Below are 22001 nucleotides of genomic sequence, written 5' to 3' on the forward strand. Positions count from 1 at the left end.
AGAGCATAGGCCCTCAAGAGTGAGACATGCTATTTTCTGGAACACAGAACATTTCTGTTTCTCTGGAATTTGTGAGTCTATAAGAGGTTCTGACTTGGTCCTGACTTATAGGAAAAAGAAAAAATATTGGTCCACTTCCCAGAATGATAATGGCCCATCATACAGGCAAAAGGTATGAGTCCATCTATTGTTGCTGGTTTTTTTTAAGATGGACCACCTAAGTGTTCTTTGAATTCTTGCAGTCTATTCTTTTATCTTAAAATCAGGTATCTGCTGTTAACTTAGCAACTAAGCTAATTTATGGACCTAGAGTATCCTTAGGGAATTTTGGAAGTACTGGGTCTGGAAAGAAAAAACACAAAAACATAAATTAAGTAAGAGAATACTGATTATGGAGAGGTTTGGTAACTTTGCAACCCAGAAGTTGTTGTCTTCTTAAAAAGTTATCATTTCAAAATAATAGTTTTCCTCATCACCTTTACCCCACATTTATTTCTTCTGTTTTACATAATTTCTCCCATGAGACTTTGATTCCATATCCTTAATGGATACAAAGGGCTCAAAGGTCATTTTTTCCCCTAACTGCTCCAGGCTAAGGAGAACGATTCTGTCTAGCCAGAGACCAAAAGGCTCAGCCTGACTGACCTAAAGGAGACAGGGAACTTGACATTGTACTAATTTGTGAAAAAGATATTATAAAACGTCTGAAGAGTTTTCAGAAACTTACAACATTTTTTTAATAATAGCATAGGTGAGTATCAGCTTGACTAGGAACCAGCCATTTTAAAAAAATTCTCATATTGAGACAGGGTCTCCTAAGTTGCAAAGTTTCCCAGGCTGGGCTTGAACTTGTAACCCTCCTGCCTCAGCCTCTCAGGGGGCTGAGATTACAGTGAATTTTTACAAAAATGAGCAGGATTCTGTTACTCTTTTCCTAATATCTTTCCCAGCTCAGAGTAAAAACCAAAGTAACTACAATTCCTACTGGTCCAACAAACCAAACCCTCCTAACACATTCTGTGCTGTCCTCCTCTCTGAGCCACATCGTTGATCTTTCCTTGCTTACATATGTCAGATCCTGTCTGTCCACAACTCTCATCTCATCTCACAGCTAACTTCGCAGCTCCTTTTCTCACTGTCTTCAGATCTTTGTTCAAATGTCCTTCTTACTGAGGTCTTTGACCACTGTATGTTGTCACATCTCCTACTTTTTCTTGATATTTTTCCCTTAGTACTTGTCTCCATCTGTCATAACATACAATAACATTAGTAATGGATTCCTGTATTTATTGTCTTTCCTCAGAATGTAAACTTCAAGACCACAGAGATGTGCTTTATCCCATGCATGGCCAAGACTACACCGCTGGGTGACCATAAATGTGTACTTCATGAGTAGATCAGTGCCCCGGACACAGAGGGAGGAAGAAGACGAAGTCAGATTCACTGGTTAATCTCGTAAGGATGCTGCGTACTACTTCATTCTGTCTCGTAAGATTCTGCAGCCTAACTGGGACCACCCCCTTCTTAAGACTCCATCGTTGCCATCGAAGTTACTGAAGTTACCTGAATTAATCTGACTCTTGTTGGGCCAGCTTGTCATTGCCTGTCGTCTCCACATCATTTTGAACATCTGCTGTCTGCTCAGCTGGCTGTGAAATGGTAAATCTACAGGGATGGAATCTCTGCACTTAGAAAGCTTATAATTTTATGAAATTTACTTTGTCAGAGTAATGAGACTGCGATTGTGGGGAAGTTTCCTATTAAGTTTACTTCCCAGTTTCAAGAATCTTTCAGATAAACTAAAATGCAATAGAACTCTAGAAAACAAGGCTCCATTTAAATTGTTTCTTAGAATTCTATTGTATTTAGTAATGGAGGTTTGCCAATATAAACACATTAAAAAAGCTTTTTTATTCTACAGAATGAAATTTCAAGTATCAAAGACATTTGAAAGGCAGAGGAAATTTATCTACGGCCTGTGAAAGTGTAATGCAAATTAACAGCATTCAACTAACATCTGACAAGCGTTCTTCATTTTACATTTTAAGCATCAGCTACAAATCTGTGCCAAATTTTTAAAAAGCTTTTTTGTTTGTTGATTTTTGAGACAGGGTCCTTGACCTCACAATGTGGCCCAGGATGGCCTTAAACCCATGACCATCCACCTGACTCGGCCTCTTGAGTGCTGGGATTGCAGGTGTGTGCCACCATGTCCATATTAAAAAGCATTTTGCTGCAATTTTTTGAATCAATGTAGCTCATTATAATAATTTAAATTATTGTCAATTTCCCCAAGCATGTCTATTTCAAAAATTCCTGGCATACACAAAACTTTAGCCAGAGTAATTTTGCTAATGTCCGGAAATGTTTTAGTCCTTTATCTGCAAGTACTGTGGTCAAAATACATCAACTGTAGTCTCTTATTCCATCAGAGTACTGCCAAGTATCTGAACAATAGCTCAGAGGTAGAGACAAGAAGCCTAAATACTCACCTACTTCATCTGACAACCAGAAAAGCTGTTTCAAAGAGCTGGTTCCTGATGATTTGCCCAGAAAATTGACCTGGTTGATTTATAAGCAATTTTACTAGAAATCAAAAGATGTTACAGAATTACAGTGAAGCAAACTTACAGTACAAATCAAAGTTTAAAATCCAAAACCTTCAGTTTGAAGCAATTCAGCAATGAAGCACTATAATTCATAAAGCAAAATGAGAATAACACGGAGTCCTCTTTCCCGGAAAATTTTGAAGATGCAAGGTCACTACGGGAATGCACAAATTACGGCCAGGGACTCACCCAAAGAGCATAATAGAATGGATGGTTTAAAAGAAGAGAGATTACTAACTGGCATGGTGGTGCATGCCTATAATCCCAGCACTCTCAGAAGCTAAGGCAGGGGGACTGGAAAGTCAATCCCAGCCTGGGAAATAGAGTGAGTTAGAAAGAACTAAAAATAAAAATAAGTAACAACTAAAAAATAGCTTAAGGATGTATGAAGGGTTAGGTTAGCACAGTGAAAGCCTCCATTTTAAAGCTCATCTCTCTGCCCCTAAAAAGTAAAGAAAAATAATGGGGCTGGGGATTTAGCTCAGTGGCATAAGTGCCTGCCTTGCAAGCAGGCAGTCGTGAGTTCGATCCCAGGTACCAATAAAAAAAAGAAAAAGACAAAAAGAAAAAAAAGAAAAATAAAAGAAATAGGAACTGCCAGTGACAACCCTCTTTCCAGATCAAGTATAATAGCAATAGCATATAAAATGGATCAACACAGTGTTTTGTAGCTTTCTAACCTCAAGACCCCCTCACTTATTTTTTGAGAGAGAATCTCACCAGGTAATGCAGGCTGGCCTTGAACTCTTTGTACCACCCAGGCTGGCCTCAAACTCACAACAATCTTCCAGCCTCATCGCCTAAGTGCTGGAATTACAGGCGTGTGCCAGCATGCCCAACTCCTTTTATATCTTAAACGTTACTGAGAAGTTGTGGGCCAGGAGGAGAACCAAGAAGCCAATCCTTTCCCATGAGCCAGCCAGCGCTTAGGCTGGGAGACAAAAAGAGATGAATTCCCTTCCTTCCCCTAAGCAACCAGCTGATTCAGAGGAACACAGGCTGAGATGGTAGCTACTGAAGTAAAAATAAAACAAAAAAAACCTTAATGCTTGTATTGTTTGACTGACTTTGCAGGCCTAGAGCCAGTAGTCAAGCATCTTATTTAGAGGAGAACACTATGCAAGACAGCAACTATGCAGAATTCGTTTCTGCTTTCTTCTTGAAATTCAACATTGTTCTTACTGTTTTGTTCGGTTGCATTTCATTGTTTTGTTTGTTCCTTTTAAAATAAAAAAGATAAAGTAGGAAAAAATCACTGACAATTGGTAAGAACTTTTCTTTATGCAAGTTTACTTATCAATACTTACCATACTATAAATTAAAATGGAGGTTTTTTTGAAACAAATATATTTATATAAAGTTAATAAAATCTTCACTATATGTTATATCATTTTTTTAAAAATTACTTTGCCAAAAAATGAGAGCATGGCATTTTTACAAATTGTTAATATCTAGCTCAACTAAAGACAACTGGATACTCACAGCTGCTTTTGCATTGAATCTATTGCCACGTACGGCTCGGTTAAAGTCTCTGAATGTTATGCCTTGTGTCTAGATGTCTCCCAAACCTTCATACAGTCACAGGATGGATCATGGGTGTGGGATAATGGGATTAGTCCACTGATTGATTTAGCATAGTTGTGGGTGATGAAGTTACCGAAGAGGGGAGCCTCACCCTAGGTGTTAACAGCCCCAACCAAAGCTTGTAACATGAATGGAACACAGAGGAAAGACGGAAGACAGTGAGCCTGCTGCCTCCTGTCTGCCATGCTACGGACTGTTTCCTTTCTGCCACACCATCACTTGACGTCAGCTGACGAGGGGACTGAAACCTCTACAAACTGATCTAAAATAAACTTTTCTTTCTTTAATTAGTGGGTATTGGGTATTTTGTCCAAGCAATGAGAAAGTAACTAAGACAATGAAGAAATTCCAAATTCATAAGACATTTTACAAAAAGGAAGAGTAGTTTAATAATCTTTTCAGAAAGCTGTGGATATTCCTATTTGATATTGACCAACATTCAACAAGTGACAGTTTTTCAAAAGACAGTTGCAGTGTGATCTAAAACTCTAGCAATGAGCCACGGATTTAGCTCAGGGGTGCAGAGCCTGGCTGGTAAACATGAGGTCCTGAATTTGACTCCTGGTAAAAAACAAAACAAAACAAAACCTCTAGCAATGAAGTTTTCAGTTTCCCGCTATATCAAAATCTACTGATCTCTCTTACAGTTCAAATGGCTGTCTTCCCATTTCTTATTTGGTAAATGTATTGATTGCTTGGAAAAATACAGCTCATTTAATTATGTAGAGCATTCACATGTTGATATCTTACTTAACATAAAACAACATCTGTTAATCATCTCACTGATCTTATGAGATAAGTAAGTTTTGAGGGCCTACAAAGTATTGTTTACAAATTTCCCAAATTGCTAATTTTCAATGAAGAGCTCACATTTTGGCAGCAAGTTCTACCACTTGTTTCCATCAGAGTGACATTCTGGATTAATTCATTTCTCATAAATACTTGCCAAATATTGTACATAAAGTCTGAATAACCATAGCTTGTTTTTATTAGTAAGAGTAGTATTAGTATTTGGTACCAGGAATCAAATGCTATTCTTTCAGGTAAGGAGTGTTTAGTAGAATAGAGGTCTAGGGTATTAGTTCAGCTTTCAAACAAGACAGCAAAGCACTATTTCTCCATGTTACCATTCTTCTGGCCAGGCGGCACAAACGTCTCATGTCACACCCCCTACATGCAGGATATATACTGAGGATGGCGACTGAAGACAAATATCGTCTTAATATTATTGTGAAAATGAATTTTTTCTTTGCTCTGATGAGGATTAAACCCAAGGCCTTGTAAGTGCTGAGTCTGTGGTCTAACTCTGAGCTACTCCTCTGCCCCATGAAAACTTGGAGATCTCTTGCAAGGATCTTAGAACACTTGGGGTTCACAGAACAGACTTTGAGAATTGTTGGACTATGAAAAGCACTAATGGAGAGAAGGAAAAATGATGTGCTTTTAGTTTTCAGGTTCCAGGTACAGTGCAAAATCCAAAAGATGTCCTATATTCATTATCTCATGCGAAATTTTAAATCCGATATATTTTCTTTTATGGTACTGTGTTTCAACCCAGGGAACACTGATCTACATCCTCAGTCCTTTTTAATTTTTATTTAGAGACAGCCTTGAAAGGTTTCCAGGCTGGGCTCAAACTTGTGATCCTCCCCAATCTCCCAAGTAGGTGGGATTATAAACATACACTACCAGGTCCAGCAAGATCTCTTTAAGTAAATATTTGTTTAAAGACTAAGAAACACAGAAAATAATAGAACAGTGAAATAGGACTTTGTGTACCTTCCTCCAAATCTTGTACTTTTTCCCCGAGGTGGTAAAAGATACCTTCCTTTTCACAAACTTGGTTATGGGGACCCATCTCTACTATACTCCCATGTAAATGATGTTCCCAATATATCTCCTGGCCTATTTCCATGTCTGTGTAGGCCATGACCTTTTTGAATAAAATTAATTCTCCCACCAGTTGTCTAAATCACAGGTGACAGAAATAGGGCTTGTGAAGGTACTTTTCTTCCTGGTGAGCTCACAGGAAGTATTAGTAATCTTTAATTTTCAGTGAACCTGGAATTAGCCTCAGGAGCTTCTCAGCACAGATCCAGGTTGCCCTAATCAATCAATCAATCAATCAATCAGTCAATTAGGATTCAATGCAGACATGAAATGTAGAGATCCCTCACCTAAATCATCATGAAGAAAATATACAGGGCCATAGGAAAAACTTCTTCTCTTCTTCACAAATAGAAAAAGCAACTTTTCTAGAAATATACATGGATAGCTCCAGGTGATGGTGTCACCTAGGAAATGAACATGATCATTATAAGTGAGTATTTGTGAGCCAGTAATGGTGGTGCATACCTGTAACCCCAGTTACTCAGTAGGCTGAGGTGAAGGAAAATCGTCACAGTGGGCAGAACTTTGAGCAGAGCAATTGGTAGTACATTTTGCCTGGAAGGAGAAATGACCAGATGTGACTGTAGATTGACTGATAGGCTGTAGACAATGGTCTGGCTAGATGGTCAGGGATTTGGAAGCAACATAATCGGAAAATTGGTGACAAAGTTATTGGGGAAGAGGTATGTGGATAGAGGTATGTGAATCTCTATATGGGTAAAGAATGTAAAAATATTTGTTTCCCATATAAACACTCATCACAAGGTGACCTCAGCAGAAGCGTACGTCAGTAATCAAGTGGATAAGAAGACCTGTTCAATGGATACTAGATAACCTCCTTCTTCAGTTATCCCTCTTGTTCCCCAATAGGCCCACAAACAGAGTGGTTATGGTGGCAGGGATGAAGGTTATTCATAGACTCAGCAGCATGACCTCTTGATGAGCCACTGCCAAGTGCCCAATATGCCAGCCACAGATGAACACTGAGTCCCCAGTGTGGCACTATTTTCTGGGGTGATCAGCCTACAACCTGGTCACAGTTGGATTACATTGGACCACGTCCATCATGGGAGCAACTGCTTTTTGTCTCACTGGCACAGACACATAGTCTGGGTATTAATTTACCTTCTCTGCATACAATACTTCTGCCAAAACTACCATCCATGACTCTCAGAATGCCTTATCCACTATCGTGGAATTCCACATAGCATTGCCTATGACCCAGGGCCACATTATGCAGCCAAAGAAGTGAGGCAACAGGCTCATGCTTATGAAATTCACTAGTCTTACTATTTCTTCATTATTTAGAAGCAATTAGATTGATAGAAAGGGGGAATGGCGTTTAGAAGACACAGCTACAGCACCAGCAAGGTGGCAATATCTCGCAGGGCTGAATATGCTTTGAATCAGCATCCACTACATGGTACTCTGTCTCCCATAGCTGGGACTCATGGATCCAGGAATAAAGGCATGGAAGTGGAATGGTACCACTTACCATAACCTCCAGTGATCCAGTTGCAAAACTGCTGCTTCCTGTCCCCATGACCTCATATTCTGCCGGCTTAGAAGTTTTGGTTGCAGAGGGGGAAAGTTTGTACCAGGAAGCACAACAATGATACTACTGAACTGGAAGCTAAGACCTCCCCCTGGTCATTTTGGTCTACTCATGCCTCTGAGGAAACAAGTTAAATAGAGAGTCACAGTGTTGTCAGGGGTGATTGACCCAGACTATCAAAGGGAAATTAGACTACTACTCCACAATTGAAGAAAGAAAGAATATATGAAGAGTGTAGGAGATCCCTTAGGGCGCCTCTTAGTATTATGCTCTGTTATTAAAATCAGTGGAAAATTACAGCAACCTAAACCAGGCAGAACGATAAATGGTCCAAACCCTTCAGGAATGAAGTTATGGATCCCTCCACCAGGAAAAGAACCAAGACCTGCTGAGGTACTTGCTAAAGGTCAAGAGAATACAGAATGGGTAGTGGAAGAAGGTACTTCTAAATACCAGCTAGTATCCTGTGATCTCCTATAGAAAAGAGGGTTGTAATTGTACTGTTTCTCTTCTAATATGTTTCTCATATAACATAATGTTGGTAGATTTAATACTGTTCTTTAAGGATAATTAAGCTTATATAATATTTGGGTTATAAAATGATGAGAGAAGCATTGCCCTAAGAAAACTCACCTTCTATTCTGGTGAGGGAATTAGTTCATTTCTGTTTGTTATACAGGATAGTTATAGTATGTAAGCATAATTATAGGCTTATCTTTCTGTCTGTAGACTGGTTTAAAGAATGTGTCTGGTTGACAAGGGGTGGACTGTAATGTTTGATTGACTGTGTCAACTTGAGAAGTTTAGAAACTTAACTAAATCATCTCAACAATCTTCCACCGTAGGATATGAGCTGTCCCAGGATGATTTGTCACCTGGGCAGTGTGAAGGGGAGATGAGGCAGCAGGGTTTGCTTCCGCTCTTCAGAGGAACTCCAGTCTTCACCTTCAGCTTGGGCATCATCTCCTGGCTTCCAGGCCAGACTCTGTCTTCCTCCTCCGATCCTACAGCCTTCCAAGAGTCATCAGCCTTCCACTGCAGACCCATTGGCCTCCTGATACAGATTTGTACAGGACATTGCAGTGAGCTCCAGACCCTGGACTGAAACCTCTGGTCTGCATTATAGGGATACACTATGCAGGCTTCTTTGTCCAACTCTATGGCTGACTTTCATAACCCAATTTTGTAATTTCTTGTACACTTGTATACCTTGTGTTCTATTTGTTTCTCTAGTAAAACACTGAGAGATATGCTCATGCTTTTAACTCTTTTTGGTGGATATCAAAAAGGGGAATAGTGGGTCAAATGGAACCTCTAGTTTTAGATTTTTGAGGAATCTTCACACTGATTTTCACAGTGGATGCACCAGTCTACACTCCTATCCAACAGTGGAGGTTTCCTTTTCCCCCACAGTCCTTCCAGCATTTGTTATTGGTTGATTCCTTCAAAATAGTCATTTTTTGGAGTGAGATGGAATCTTTGCATTGTTTTAATTTGTATCTCTTGAATGAACAGAAACGTTGAACACTTTCTCTCAAACACTTGCCATTTCTACCTCTTCATCTGAGAAGTGTCTGTTCATTTCAGATGCCTGATTTTGTATTGGGTCTTTAAATTTGGGGGTTCTGATTTTTTTGAGTTCTTTATATATTCTAGATATTAGTCCTTTGTTTGAGGAAGATCTGGCAAAATATTTTTCCTACACTGTGGATTGTCTCTTCACTCTGTGGAAAGTTTCTTTGCTGCAGAAAAGGCTTTTAATAAGATGAGATCCCAGATGTTGATTCTCTGTGATTTCCTATGAGATTAGGGTTTTGTTCAAAGTCTTTGGCCTACCCCTATCTTTAAGAGTTCTACCTAACCTCATGTTTCTGTTTTAATATTAAGATCTTTGATCCATTTCAATTTTAGTTTAGTATATGGTGAAATATGTGTCTAATTTTAATCTTCAATATGTGGAAAGCCAGGTTTTCCAGCAGCATTTATTGAAGGGGTTATCTTTCTTACAGTGAAGGTGTTTGGCCCCTTTGTCAAAGATAAGGTGGCTAAGTATATCTGGAATTGTTTCTTCATCTCCTAATCTGTTCCATTGATCCGTGGGCCTGTTTTTTTTTTTTTTTCCAGATTTTATTATAGTAACTTTGTTGTATAATTTCAAGCTAGGGATTGAGATGTCCCCTGCCTCGCTTTTGCTGCCCAAAGTTGCTTTTGCTATTCTGGGTCTCTTCTGTAGCCAAATGAATTTTAGGATTGTTTTCTTTAATTCCGTGAGATATGCTATTGATATTTGAATCAGGGTTGTATTAAGTCTGTATAACAATTTTAGCAGTGTGGCCATTTTCACTACTTTGGTTCTTCCAAAGAACAAGGGATATCTTTCCATTTTATGATACCCTCTTTGATTTTTTTTCAGAGTATTGTGATTTTTAATGTAAAATTCTTTTACTTCCTTTATTAGACTAATTCGTAGGTATTTCATTTTTCATGCTATTGTGAAAGGTATTATTTCTCTGATTTCCTCTCAGTTGTTTATTTGTATACAGTAATGCTATTGATTTTTGAGTGTTGACCTTGTATCCAGCTATGCTACTGTATCAAATATCCAATTCCTGGAAGCACAATATATTTTGTACAGGAACCATCGAGCCAGGCTTTTTAAAATAACTTAACAATCCTCCTATTGATTAGAAAAGTAAGACTACTTTGTCTAGCAAGCCACAGGAAGAAAAATAGTGGTATTAAAATTTCAAGAATAGGCGAAGAAGTGCCATGCATGGGCTGCCACTGCCAGGGGGACGGCCAGACTCCTGCCTTTCCCCATGAGTCAGCACCATTTGCAGACTGCAGGGAAGGGAATAATGTTCACCAGGAGGAAAGCCCTCCCTGGAAACTAGTGCCATTCATGGGCCGTTGCTGCTGGGTAGACTGCCACCGCATGGACTGGGAAACGAGAAGAGCCAATGTGCCCTCCCACCGCCCTGCCCTAAATGACCACTGACCTGGAGAAACACAGGCTGTGACAATAGCCATTGAGGAGAAATGCAATTTGATGCTTTGGTGCTTGGTATTTCACTGACTTTGTAGGTCTGGGGCCAGTGGTCTGATCACTGATGCAGGAGGATAGTGGTACACAGTGTGGCATCTATGGGCTATCTCCTTCTGAAGGTGGTGGCCATTGTTAACTCCTTATTATATTGTTCTGAAGTCCTGTATCATTTTCAGTGTTTTGTTTGGTTGGGTTTTATTCTGTTTTGTTTTGTTTGATCTTGTTGTATCCAATGGCATGTTGTATCCATGGCTCGCTCATTTGAGGATAACAAGATATAGTAGACATTTTGGATTTACTATTGTCTTGTTTTGAAGTCCTTTATTGCATTCATCGTTTTGTTTTTACTGTTTCTATTCTGTTCCGTTTTGTTTGCCTTTTACTATGTTCGAAGGTATCTGCAGCTATTTTGAAGACGGCAGGAGGCATTTTGGTAGCTATTGTTAGCTTGGCTTTGTTTTGAAGTTTTGTGTCCCACAGATCTGTGATTGGATTTATTCTGTTTTATTTTGCTTGATTTTATCCTCTTTAAAATAAAAAAGTGAAATTTCAAGAATAACTTTTCATTTATCCTTTGGGGTTGCGGGGTATTTCTTGTTAGGAATGTCAAGAGGCCCTGGGATGTGCCGACTTTTTGGAATTAGCTCACAGATCCAACAATCTCTGTTGTTTCCTGCTAGACCACAGGACTTTGTTAAAGGTATCTGATCTATCTAGAGATCACTGTCCCATACGCCTCATGCAGAATTCTGCAGGGATGTCCCATAAAGGAAGCACATTTTCTATTAGTCTCTTATCTAGCATCAGCTTTCCTACAGGAAAGCTTCTGTCCTGCTAGAAAACATAAACAATTTCAAGCACACATTGAGAACAAATGATGCAGTGTACAAAGGGCTCTTCAGATGGTAGACGTGCACCACCAGCAGTTTCTATTGTCTTTTTAGGATTACGAGTTTGGCAAAACAAATATTAATTATAAGCCATTTTAGCAATTTTGGAAGTTATTGCACCACTATTTTTAATCATGTGTGAATAATCACTATTGATAACCATCACAGGGATCCTTAAACCTGCTCCTGATGATAACGCAGGAGCAGCACAAGCATTACAGAATGGAGTACGCTAGCTGGGCATGGTAGCACACACCTGTAAGCCCAACACTGGGAAAGCTGAGGCAGGAGTAGCACTGTGAGTTCAAGGCTACCCTGGGCTACTTAAGTGAGTTCAAGGCTCATCCGTTCTACATAGTGACCTGGTCTCAAAAGAGAGAGAGAGAAAATGCTTGGCATATGCTTTCTCATTCAGTAATTTGAAGCAATAAAGAGGTTTTGGAGCTTTCAAAGGATAACTCTAACAGTCAGGGATTTAGCTCAGCAGCATAAGCGCCTGCCTAGCAAGAGTGAGGTGTTGAGTTTGATCCCTGGTACCAAAAGAAAACCAGCCCCCCCCAAAAGACACACAGAAGGATAACTCTAGAATTGCAATATGTTGGAGTGCTCCACTAAAGATAGACCTAACATTGTTTCTGATATTTTAAGGGTCTTCAAGAAAGCAGAAACATCACTGGCAACAGGATAAAGTCAGTACCATCCATGCACTGTTTGAGGAATAATGTTGAAGTTACGTGTAAGTGTTTGACATCACTGGAGAGCATCTGTACCTGCTTTTTAAAGATTTTATTTTAAAGAGAATAAAACCAAACCAAACAAAACAGACTAAAGCTAACCAGAGCAGAACAATGAAAGCAGTATAGGACTTCAAAACAAGGTAATAGGAAATCAACAATGGCTACCATAATGTCTCTTTGTTTTCTTCAAAATAGCTGCCCATACCATTGGACATAATAAAATCAAACAAAACAGAACAGAATAAAACCTATCAAAACAGAAGAATAAAAGCATATTTTAAAGAGAATAAAACCAAACAAAATAAAACAGAATAAAGCCAATAAAACAAAACAGTGAAAGTGATACAGGATTTCAAAACAGGGTAATAGAAAATCAAGGGGCCTGGGGATTTAGCTCAGCGCCATAAGCACCTGCCTGGCAAGTATGAGGTCCTGAGTTTAATCCCCAATAACCCCCAATCCCCCCAAAAAAAGAAAACCCCGAATGACTACCACAATGCCTCTTGTTATCTTCAAAACTGCTGCCCATACTATTAGACATACTAAAATCACACAGAATAAACCTAATCAAAACAGAACATTGAATAAAACAAAATAGTAAAACAGAACGAAACAAAACAGTGAGAACAGTATCGAATTTCAAAAACAATACAGAAGGAAATCTCCCTTATTTGCTACATTGCATATTGTTATCCTCTTAAAAGATCCTCAGACTACTGGTCTTAGGCCAGCAAAGTCAATCAGACAATACAAGCATTAAGTTGTTTTAGTGCCTCAAATGCCATCAACTCAGCCTGTCCTCTCAACCAGCAGGCTGCTAACCGGAAGAGGGGTGGGGTTGGTTCAAAGAAAGGGAAAATTGGTTTCTTGTTACTCTTCCCTTTCTTCCCGAGACAAAATATTCAAGGCTTGCAGTTTCAAGGAGGAGGCTTTTATTTTGGCTTACAGGTATACAAGTGTTGGTTTATTCAGTGGTTTAATAGCTCCAAGACAGAAATGCTATGGTGGAAGGGCTGGGCACAGGAAAGTTGCTCACCTTATTGTGACTAGGAAACAGAGACGGGGAGGAGTCAGGGCAAGAATGTATCTTTCCAGCCGGTCATGGTGGCTCAGGCCTGTAATCCCAGCACTGGGAAGGCTGAGGTGGGAGGATCATTGCCAGTTAGAGACCAGCCTGGGCTACAAATTGAGCTCAAGACCAGCCTGAACTGCATAGTGAGACCCTGTCGCAAAAAGACAAAAAAAAAAAGGAATGTACCTTTCCAGGTCACAACCCCAGTGATCTCCCTCTAATCAGGGCCCCAGCTCCTAAGAGTAAGTCAGCTATGAATCCACCAATGACTCCCCCTGCACGATCCAATCACCTTCCAAACACATGGGGTTTTACAGGAACATTGCAAATCTAAACCATGACAGTGCTCGTGCTATTTACTGACATGAGAAATAATGGAGCAGAAATAGACTTAGGGATGGAATCAAAAGCTTTATTTTGGACATATTAACTCTGAGCTGCTATGGGGTATCTAAGAATAGATGTCAAGCTGAATAGAAGTTTTTATGAGACTTGAATTAAATAAGCAAATCTGGTAGTAAGTAGTATATAGAGAAAATTTAGATTGATGGGAGTAAATGAAAGTGTTATAGAGAAAAGCAGGTAATTTAGTTCCAAAACTCAAAGAGCTTTTGTTTGTTTGTAAGGAAACAGTAAAAGGGAAAACAGCAAGAGCCTACGAAGTGGTCAGAAAAGGTAGTATTTCAGGAAGGAAAAGTATCCCAGAGTGCAATGTTTCCGAGATGAAGACAAACAAGAACAGGATATGTCATTTGGTTTGGGCAATGTTTTGGTTTATACGTTATCTAGATGTCCTGCTAAAGCTTCATGAGATCATACTCAGGACTTTAGAGATGATCAGGTTATAACTGACTTGCTTTTAGGGTGTGAGGTCTGGTCCAAAAAGGCAGGTCACCGTGGGCATATCCCAGAGGGGCGTATCTCCCTTCTGGGCATCTCCCTTCAATTTCTCTGCTTCCTGAATGCCAGGAAGCCAGCAACCTTCCCTCCAGCATGCTCCTGTGCCATGCCATTCTACCTGGAGCCAGCAGATCAGGGACTGAAACATGAGCCAAAATAAACCTCTCAAGTTTCAGCTGCCAGATTTTTTGTACCCCAATGAGGAAAATAATTAAGCCAACACAGAAGTAATATATGCCTTGAAAAGAGCAGTTTTAGTAGCATGGCGGCGGGTAAAAAAAGTCAGAACAGAATGGGACAGGCGGCAGTGTTCACTTTTAGGTTAAACTGTATGATAACTGATTACAGTTTTGCTTCATTTTGAGGTACTGGGGACTGAACCCAGGGCTTCACCCATGCTAGGCAAATACTTTACCTCTGAGCTTTGTCTCTGGTCCCTGGAGAATTTGTGATGTACAAAAACAGTAATTTCGTGACTGTTAAATACACGTTTGATGGTAGAAAAAATGAGTCTGGCACAGGAGTTAGGAAAGGAGAGTAAACAAGCCATAAAGACGGCACGTTTTAAGTGAAAAGAGGAGAGCATCTTTGTACCCTGATAAAAATAAAGCAGCCATCAAATGCAAAGTGGGAAGTCACGACCATTTTTCTACACTTGTTTTTCACTCCCTTGTGTTTTCATTACCTGTACCTCTAAGCAATGTACAATGGTGTTCTATTAACTTTTAAACTGCAATAGTAATTATAATGCGTATTTCTTCTACCTCGCTCTCTTTCGCTTCATCCTGTTTCTGAGTTCAGTTCTGTTTTGCCAGCATGTATTTTTTCATCCTGTTTACAACGCATAATGTATTCTTTTAGAAAAGTTTTAAATTTCTGGCTTCACCCACAATACTAGCATGCACTTCCTTGTCAACCTGGTTGATATGCACAACCATATCAAACCTCCTGTAGGACATACACAGATAAAAGTGGTACACTGGTGGTTAGTGTTTTAAAATACTCAGTTTTACTAGATCTTCCCAAATTGCTTTCCAAAGTGGTAGTAATCCCTAGTAAGCGCGTTTAAATGCAGAAGGAACTCTATTTAAAGCCATATAAACTACATACTTGTTTTTAATTAATTATAATGTATTTTTTTGTGCCTGTATAACCACTTGCAAACAAGTACCGTAGAAGTAAGCACCAGCTTCAAGCTCAAAATACTTCCGACGCGGCAAACACCCTCACAACTCCCGGCCAAGGCACGCAGAGTCCCTTCCGGCGTACGCGTGACGCAACAGTGACGTCGACACGCTCGCGTCGTCGGCGTCTTATTGACGGTCTTGAAGGCCCCTTTCCGGGCTGTTTGGCACAATCCAACTGTCAGTTTGCGCTGGCCGAATCTGTTTTGTTTGCAATCAACAGACGAAAGCACTGTATACTATAATGGGATGTCTTTGTTCTCAAGGACGGCTCTGTTGCTTAAAAGAGCTAATTCAGGTTGGCGTTTCCGTCAGGCAGCGCCGCGGGCAGCCTACTGGCCCTAGTAAGGCGCGAGCCAGGGCTCCGCCTCCTTCCTTTCGGCCGGAACCGCCATCTTCCAGGTAGGACCTCCTCGTGGCTCCTGGCTTCTTACGCTTAGCCGACTCGAGTTACAGCCTTGCCTCCGCTCATGCTGTGCGTTAGGATCCTCGGGAGACTGTGTAGCACGTCTGGGATCTGCTGGCCTGGGCGGAATTTAACATGTCCTGCCAGGTCCGGAGCCCCGTACACTGCGTCCGAGGCCCAGGACTGCGGGGCGGACTCCCAGGCCGCCGCTCTGCCTGGGGGCGGGCTCGAGGCAAAGGAGCCGTCTCTTTGCGGGCGTGGAGATTAGGGCTAACGTGGCGGAGACTCAAAGCATGTGTGCGTAACTCCAACCCCGGCGTGCGGGGCACGCGAGCCACCATGTTGCGGGATCGCTTGGCCTGGTAGCTCCCGGACTGATTTCAGGGTCTGACCCCCGAGCGTATCGTACTCGAGTCCAGGGACCTAGGGTTCTGGCACCGGCTTCAAAACCTTCCGTCGGTTTCTGCGACCGGTGAGACCTAGATGTGTGTTAAAGCCTGGACACCGGGCCAGAGAATGAGATGGCAGGAGTTAAGCTGCGTAATGGGCTCTGCACCCCTCTTCGTGCGTTTCTTGAGGTGCATTCCAATGGCTTTTAAGTTTGGGGCCCAGATGACACATAGAGGAAGAGAAGGTAATTTTAAAAACATCCACACAAGTGGCTGGGGATTTAGTTCAGCGACATAAGCGCCTGCCTTGCAAGCAGGCAGTCGTGAGTTCGATCCCCGGTACCGATAAAAAGGAAAAAGACAAAAAAAAAAAAAGTCCACACAAATTTTACACCAAGAAAAGGTGTTTGGACTAACTCTGCGCCGTGTATGTTAAGAGATTCTCAAACAGCTAGGAGATCATAAATCTGTGTTTGCAAGTTTAGGGCGAAAGTTTATTAAGTAGCCGCTTAATAGAAACTTTTGGGGTGTAGGTTGAATATTAACAGACAACAGCCAGCTACCAGAGTTGAGAAAACTGGGGTGCCCTTTTAGGGTGGATCCTAAGTGGCATGATTTTTTTCCCCCGTCTTTGTAGACTTAACCGTTACTGGTTTGCACATTGAGCAGTGTGTTGGAAAATTCGTTTTATGTGTGTTAGTATTAAATGGATGTTTGACTCGAAAATGGGCTTGGTGAAAAACCATGAATTTGGCATCAGAAATTTCGTTACTGATTTTGCTGCCTTATAGCTCCACAAAGTGACTTCAATCTGTACAGCGTCACTAAATTTCATACGGTTTGGGACTTTGAAGAGTAGAACAGGTTAGCTGGTTGTTGCCCTAAAAGTAGTGTGCGCATCATACTTTGAAACAAAGGTTTGACTTCGATGAAACGGTTAGGTGAAACATTGTGTCTCTCCGACAGTTTTTTAAAAGAAGTGTTTATAAATTAAGAGTCTGCTGCCATTCAGAAAACTTAAGTTAAAGGCTGACTGAAAGTTTTTGCCTTACTAAGACTAAACACCAAGAATAGCACTTAAAGCCTTTGTAATAACTATTAACCAAAACCATTGTTTCAGTCTCTTGGGAAACAAAGGAAAGGTTAAATTCTAAATGTATATAGGTGGAACTGTGGGACACATACTATGTTTATTTTTTAAGAGGAGGGATGTTAACGCAGGAGGTTTTTTTCCTCCTAAAATCTCAGCAATGTGGTTTAATTGCAGTATTGGCCCTTTGCAATAAATTGGGTTTTGGGTTGCCTTTGGGCACTCAAGGTCTCTTAAGGTAGGCAACCATTTGTCCTTGAAGAGGCAGGAATTGGACATAAACCTGAACTATTATCATGAGGCCCTGTCTCAAAAAAAAAAAAAATGGAGCCATTTATGAAACCAAGAAAGAAAGTAAGTTTTTACAGAGATCTGAGCTTAAATGTGGATCTCCAAGGAAGTAAGTGCAGCTTATGCTGAGTTTACCAGTAGATGTTTTCCCTTTCTACCCTGTATATATTTCCTAAGTAAACAAGTATGAAGCAAATTGAGGCATTGTCAGTTAAGGAGACAGTACATGAAATACATGTAGAAAATTAGGTTGATTGTTAGATAGGGCTTTTTCCATCCTGTGAAAATCCAAAGCTGAACTTACGCTGTTTGGGTAAAAACCTTAATTGCTAAAATGATAGTGTATTTTCTTTTTTTTTTTTTTTTTTTTAAATCAAAGTCTAAACCCTAAGAATAGTGTATTTTCAAATTGTCACTGAAATAACAACAATGATACTTAAATGTTTTTGGGAAGGGTTAAAGATGCAGCTACCTGCAAACTTGTTGATTGTTATTATACTTTGTGCTTTCAGTAATTCGCCAAAATGACGAACACAAAGGGAAAGAGGAGGGGAACCCGGTATATGTTCTCTAGGCCTTTTAGAAAGCATGGTAAGTAAATTGACCCTCCTTGAGGGCTAAGCATGGCATATATAATTGATTTTTTCATTTTTTAATATATATGGCTTGTAATGTTCATTGGTGACATTAAATAACCAGAACACAGCTAAATTATTTTGTAATAAGGATAGGATTAAAGCTTTGAAGACAAGTTGTAGTCTGGCTTTGCTTTCAGGAGAAATTGTCTACTCTAGAACTGACAGAATATGTGACCTGGCTTGGTACATGCCTGAAATCCTGTAACACAAGAGCTTGAGGGAAGAGGGTCTCGAGTTTGAAACCAGCTTGGATAACAGTGACGCTGCCCTCAAAAATTACAGAGAGGTTTAGGAGTTTTCAGTGCTTCCTGGGTTCAATCTCTATGCCACGGTAAAAAATAAAAAGTGTGTGTTGAAGTCTAAGTCTTTTTATGAGTTTCTTTATTTTTTTTCAGGAGTTGTTCCTTTGGCCACATACATGCGAATCTACAAAAAGGGTGATATTGTAGACATCAAGGTAAATTATGAAATTGAAGAACTGTTGAAGTTAGGGAAATCTGATTTAATCCAGTGGAAATTCAGATACTTGTAGTGCTCTGGGAGGCTAAGGCAGGAAAATTGAAAATTTGAGCAAATTAGGCCAAGTTCAAAATAAAATGGGCTGGGGATAGGTAATGTAGCTCAGTGTAAAGGCCCTGAGTTCAGTTTCCAGTACTGAACAAAGAAATTGTTAATGCTAAAAAATTGCTGGTTTTTTGTTTTTTGGGTACCAGGGATTGAATTCATGATCTCACACTTGCCAGGCAAGCGCTTATGCCACTGAGCTAAATCCCCAGCCCCCAAGATTGCTGTATTAAAGTTCTATTTTGTTTGCTTTCTGAGACAGTTTCGCTGTATAGTTCAGGGTCTTGTTGGTCTTAACTCAAGGCAGTCCTCCTGCCTCAGTCTCCCGAGTGCTGGGATTACAAGTATTCAAAAATTCTATTCTTAATGGGTCTGTTTTTCATTACCTGCTTTAAAAAGTTAACTACTGGGAAATGGGGTGGGGGGAACATCAGTTTATCATTGTGAAAAGGAATAGACTGTAGTGTCAAATTTAATTCGTGTTAGAGATGGAGAGTGCTAGCTTCGTGAAAGCATTTAACTACCCTCATACTCTAGAGCTTAATGATGATTGTCTTTGCAATTGCTTGAAGCAATATGAAAAACACATTTCACCGGCTCTGAAAGCTCTTGAGTTACTGTTAAAGGATATCTTAAAGTTCTTAGTCATGCCAATCAAAGGAAGAGGGAATTGCTTAAATAACATTGTCTCTGTTCTTAACCAGGGAATGGGTACTGTACAAAAAGGAATGCCACACAAATGTTATCATGGCAAAACAGGAAGAGTCTACAATGTTACCCAGCATGCTGTTGGCATTGTTGTAAACAAGCAAGTTAAGTAAGTAATGTCATAGTTCTTTGTGGCCAGTTAGTGTTCTTTCAGAAAGCCCCTTTCACTTTGCCAGTGGGACTTAATGTCTTCATTGGTCATTCAAGTGGGGCAAAGGAAATATCCTTTTAAAACTCTGGCAAACTAGTGTTTGTCCTGTAACCTGTCAGAGGGAACAGTCCAAAATAGATTCACTGGAAAGTCTGCGCAGTTTGGTATTAAGCAGTTCTGATTTTCTTGGCATAAAGTAGCGGTAATGTCTGACTGGGTTGTATTGCTAGTGTTCAGAGGCTCTGGTGCTCCTAACTCATCAGGAGAGTGCTTTTAACATAGGGATGTTCAAGCCCTCTTGCAGTAAGATTAGTGATTACATAGTTAGGCTGTCTCCCTCTTGGTTCGAACTTATGACCTAGCGCTTGCCAGGCAGGCACTTATGCCACTGAGCTAAATCACCAGCCCTATTTTATTTTTCTTAAAGTATTTGTTAAAAATTTCTACTCTCCAGGGGCAAGATCCTGGCCAAGAGGATTAATGTGCGTATTGAGCACATTAAACACTCAAAGAGTCGTGATAGCTTCCTGAAACGTGTCAAGGAAAATGATCAGAAAAAGAAGGAAGCCAAAGAGAAAGGTACCTGGGTTCAACTAAAGCGCCAGGTGAGACCTTGACTTGGCAGGATTTGTTTGTTTTAGTCTTTGGTAACTTTAAAACTGGTTTGCTGATTTTTCGAATAGAGTTTGAGTATAACTTCGATTATTTTGAAGAATACTTTAAAACTCTGATCTTTAATACTTTATACTTAACGATGTTTTTTTCCCCCTAAACAGCCTGCCCCGCCCAGAGAAGCACACTTTGTGAGGACCAATGGGAAGGAGCCTGAATTGCTGGAACCCATTCCCTATGAATTCATGGCATAAGCTGGGGAGGGAGCTCTGCCATTCAGCACCTAATGGGCGGCTAAGTGTATGTCAGGTCTTAACTCAGTGGTGTTTTTCTTGCTGAAAGATACTGCTGAGGTATTGTGTAGGTTATCCCAAACGGCCGAATATTTATGAAATATTTATATTGGCTTGAAGATCCACTGGGGAAAAGATCACCATGGGGCAGAGATGTATCAAAATAAAATAGAGGTCACTTCAGTTAAATAAAGGGAAGTCATTTCAGTTAAATAAATTGTTTAAAGCACCTATTGTGAGTTACGTTTTGGTTCTGAATTGCTTTGACCATTTCATGAAGCACTTAGATAATAATCTGTGAACTCTAGAGATTTTTGTTTAATGTCTCTCCAGCTGTAAATATTCATGTTCACAGCTCTAAAGGTTAGGAAGTCCTAGAACACAGTGCAGGCAGGTTTGGTGTCTGGGGAAGTCCCAGTTGCCTACTTCAGAGACCCCTGTTGCTGCCGGGCAGAGGGCACATACATGCACTACTTGCATGTGTTGAGAAGTGGGGAGAGGTGAGAGTTTGGACTGGACCTGGCTTTTCCCAAGCTTTTGTTTTACAAGGGAACTAAGAATCAGATTATAAACAGTTGTCCCTCTTAACATCCTCACTACTGGGACATGCCTCAAGTTTGATTCATTCCATATTTTACCATGCTTTGTTGCTGTCTTCTTAAGCTATGTTCTGTATTTTTCTACTAGTGTTTAAGTCGTATCCTGTCAAATACTGCGCTCAATTTGACCGTCTTTGTATTCCCAAGTAGTGAATGCTGTGGGTGAAGGAAAGGTCCTAACTTTCCTTCAACTCGAATTTCTCCCAATGAAGTAGGATAGGAAATAGGTACAGTATTATAATTTGGCAAATCCAAGTTTGCATCTCACTGAATGCTTAACATAGATGGTAGTTGCTAACTGTCCATAAAGAGTTCACATTCTAGTAGTAGAGCATTGGATTTATGGTTGGGCTGGCATGATGGTGGCATAACTGTAATCCTGGCACCCTGGGGGCTGAGGCAGTGGGATTGCAAGTCAAGCCTACCTAGCCTTGGGGGCTTGATGACAAAGACCCATTCTTGGAATACAGAATGAGGCGGGGGATGTAGTTGAGTGTAAAGGTCTTGGATTCAACCCCCAGTAAGACCGATTGCCATCAAATTTACCTTCCACTTGGAAAACCAAGATTGTCCTTGCTGTAGAGCAGTGAAGGCTCTGGTTATACTGCTTAGGAAGTTGCTTAACCTGTGGCCCAGTTGTCTTTCTTAGAAACCAGTAGTGACTAGACGGAAATACTGAGAAGCACAACATAAATGTCACTGTCAGTGACTCAGCTTTTCCTTACCTACCAGTTAAGACCCTCAGTAGTTTCCCCCCACAACTGCTTAAGAATGTCATTTTTTATTGTTTTTT

General features: G+C 40.3%; 1 protein-coding gene, 1 long non-coding RNA gene and 2 other non-coding genes across 5 annotated transcripts; 3 read left to right on the forward strand and 1 right to left on the reverse strand.

Annotated features, from left to right (window-relative positions):
- Window positions 1–13226: 13226 nt before the first annotated feature.
- On the reverse strand, window positions 13227–16137 carry LOC134471959 (uncharacterized). Of its 2 annotated transcripts, none has more exons than XR_010041731.1 (2): window positions 15455–16137; window positions 13227–13534 (listed from the first exon to the last, which is right to left on the reverse strand). It is a non-coding gene; the product is annotated as an uncharacterized LOC134471959 (long non-coding RNA). The 2 variants fall into 2 exon arrangements; XR_010041732.1 differs by having other exon boundaries at window positions 15048–16137.
- A 2012-nt stretch (window positions 16138–18149) lies between these two features.
- On the forward strand, window positions 18150–20840 carry Rpl21 (ribosomal protein L21). The gene is made up of 5 exons (XM_003477403.4): window positions 18150–18234; window positions 18677–18738; window positions 19550–19662; window positions 20159–20309; window positions 20481–20840. Exons 1-5 carry the CDS (start codon window positions 18168–18170, stop codon window positions 20568–20570), a joined length of 483 nt encoding a protein of 160 aa, XP_003477451.1. The 5' UTR covers window positions 18150–18167; the 3' UTR covers window positions 20571–20840.
- On the forward strand, window positions 19383–19453 carry LOC111753801 (small nucleolar RNA SNORD102). Its single transcript, XR_002788584.1, has one exon. It is a non-coding gene; the product is annotated as a small nucleolar RNA SNORD102 (small nucleolar RNA).
- On the forward strand, window positions 19708–19834 carry LOC111753749 (small nucleolar RNA SNORA27). Its single transcript, XR_002788541.1, has one exon. It is a non-coding gene; the product is annotated as a small nucleolar RNA SNORA27 (small nucleolar RNA).
- Window positions 20841–22001: the final 1161 nt, after the last annotated feature.

This window comes from Cavia porcellus, unplaced genomic scaffold (assembly GCF_034190915.1).
Source record: "Cavia porcellus strain 051 isolate PalLab524CR breed Dunkin Hartley unplaced genomic scaffold, mCavPor4.1 scaffold_21, whole genome shotgun sequence".
Lineage (NCBI taxonomy): Eukaryota > Metazoa > Chordata > Mammalia > Rodentia > Caviidae > Cavia > Cavia porcellus.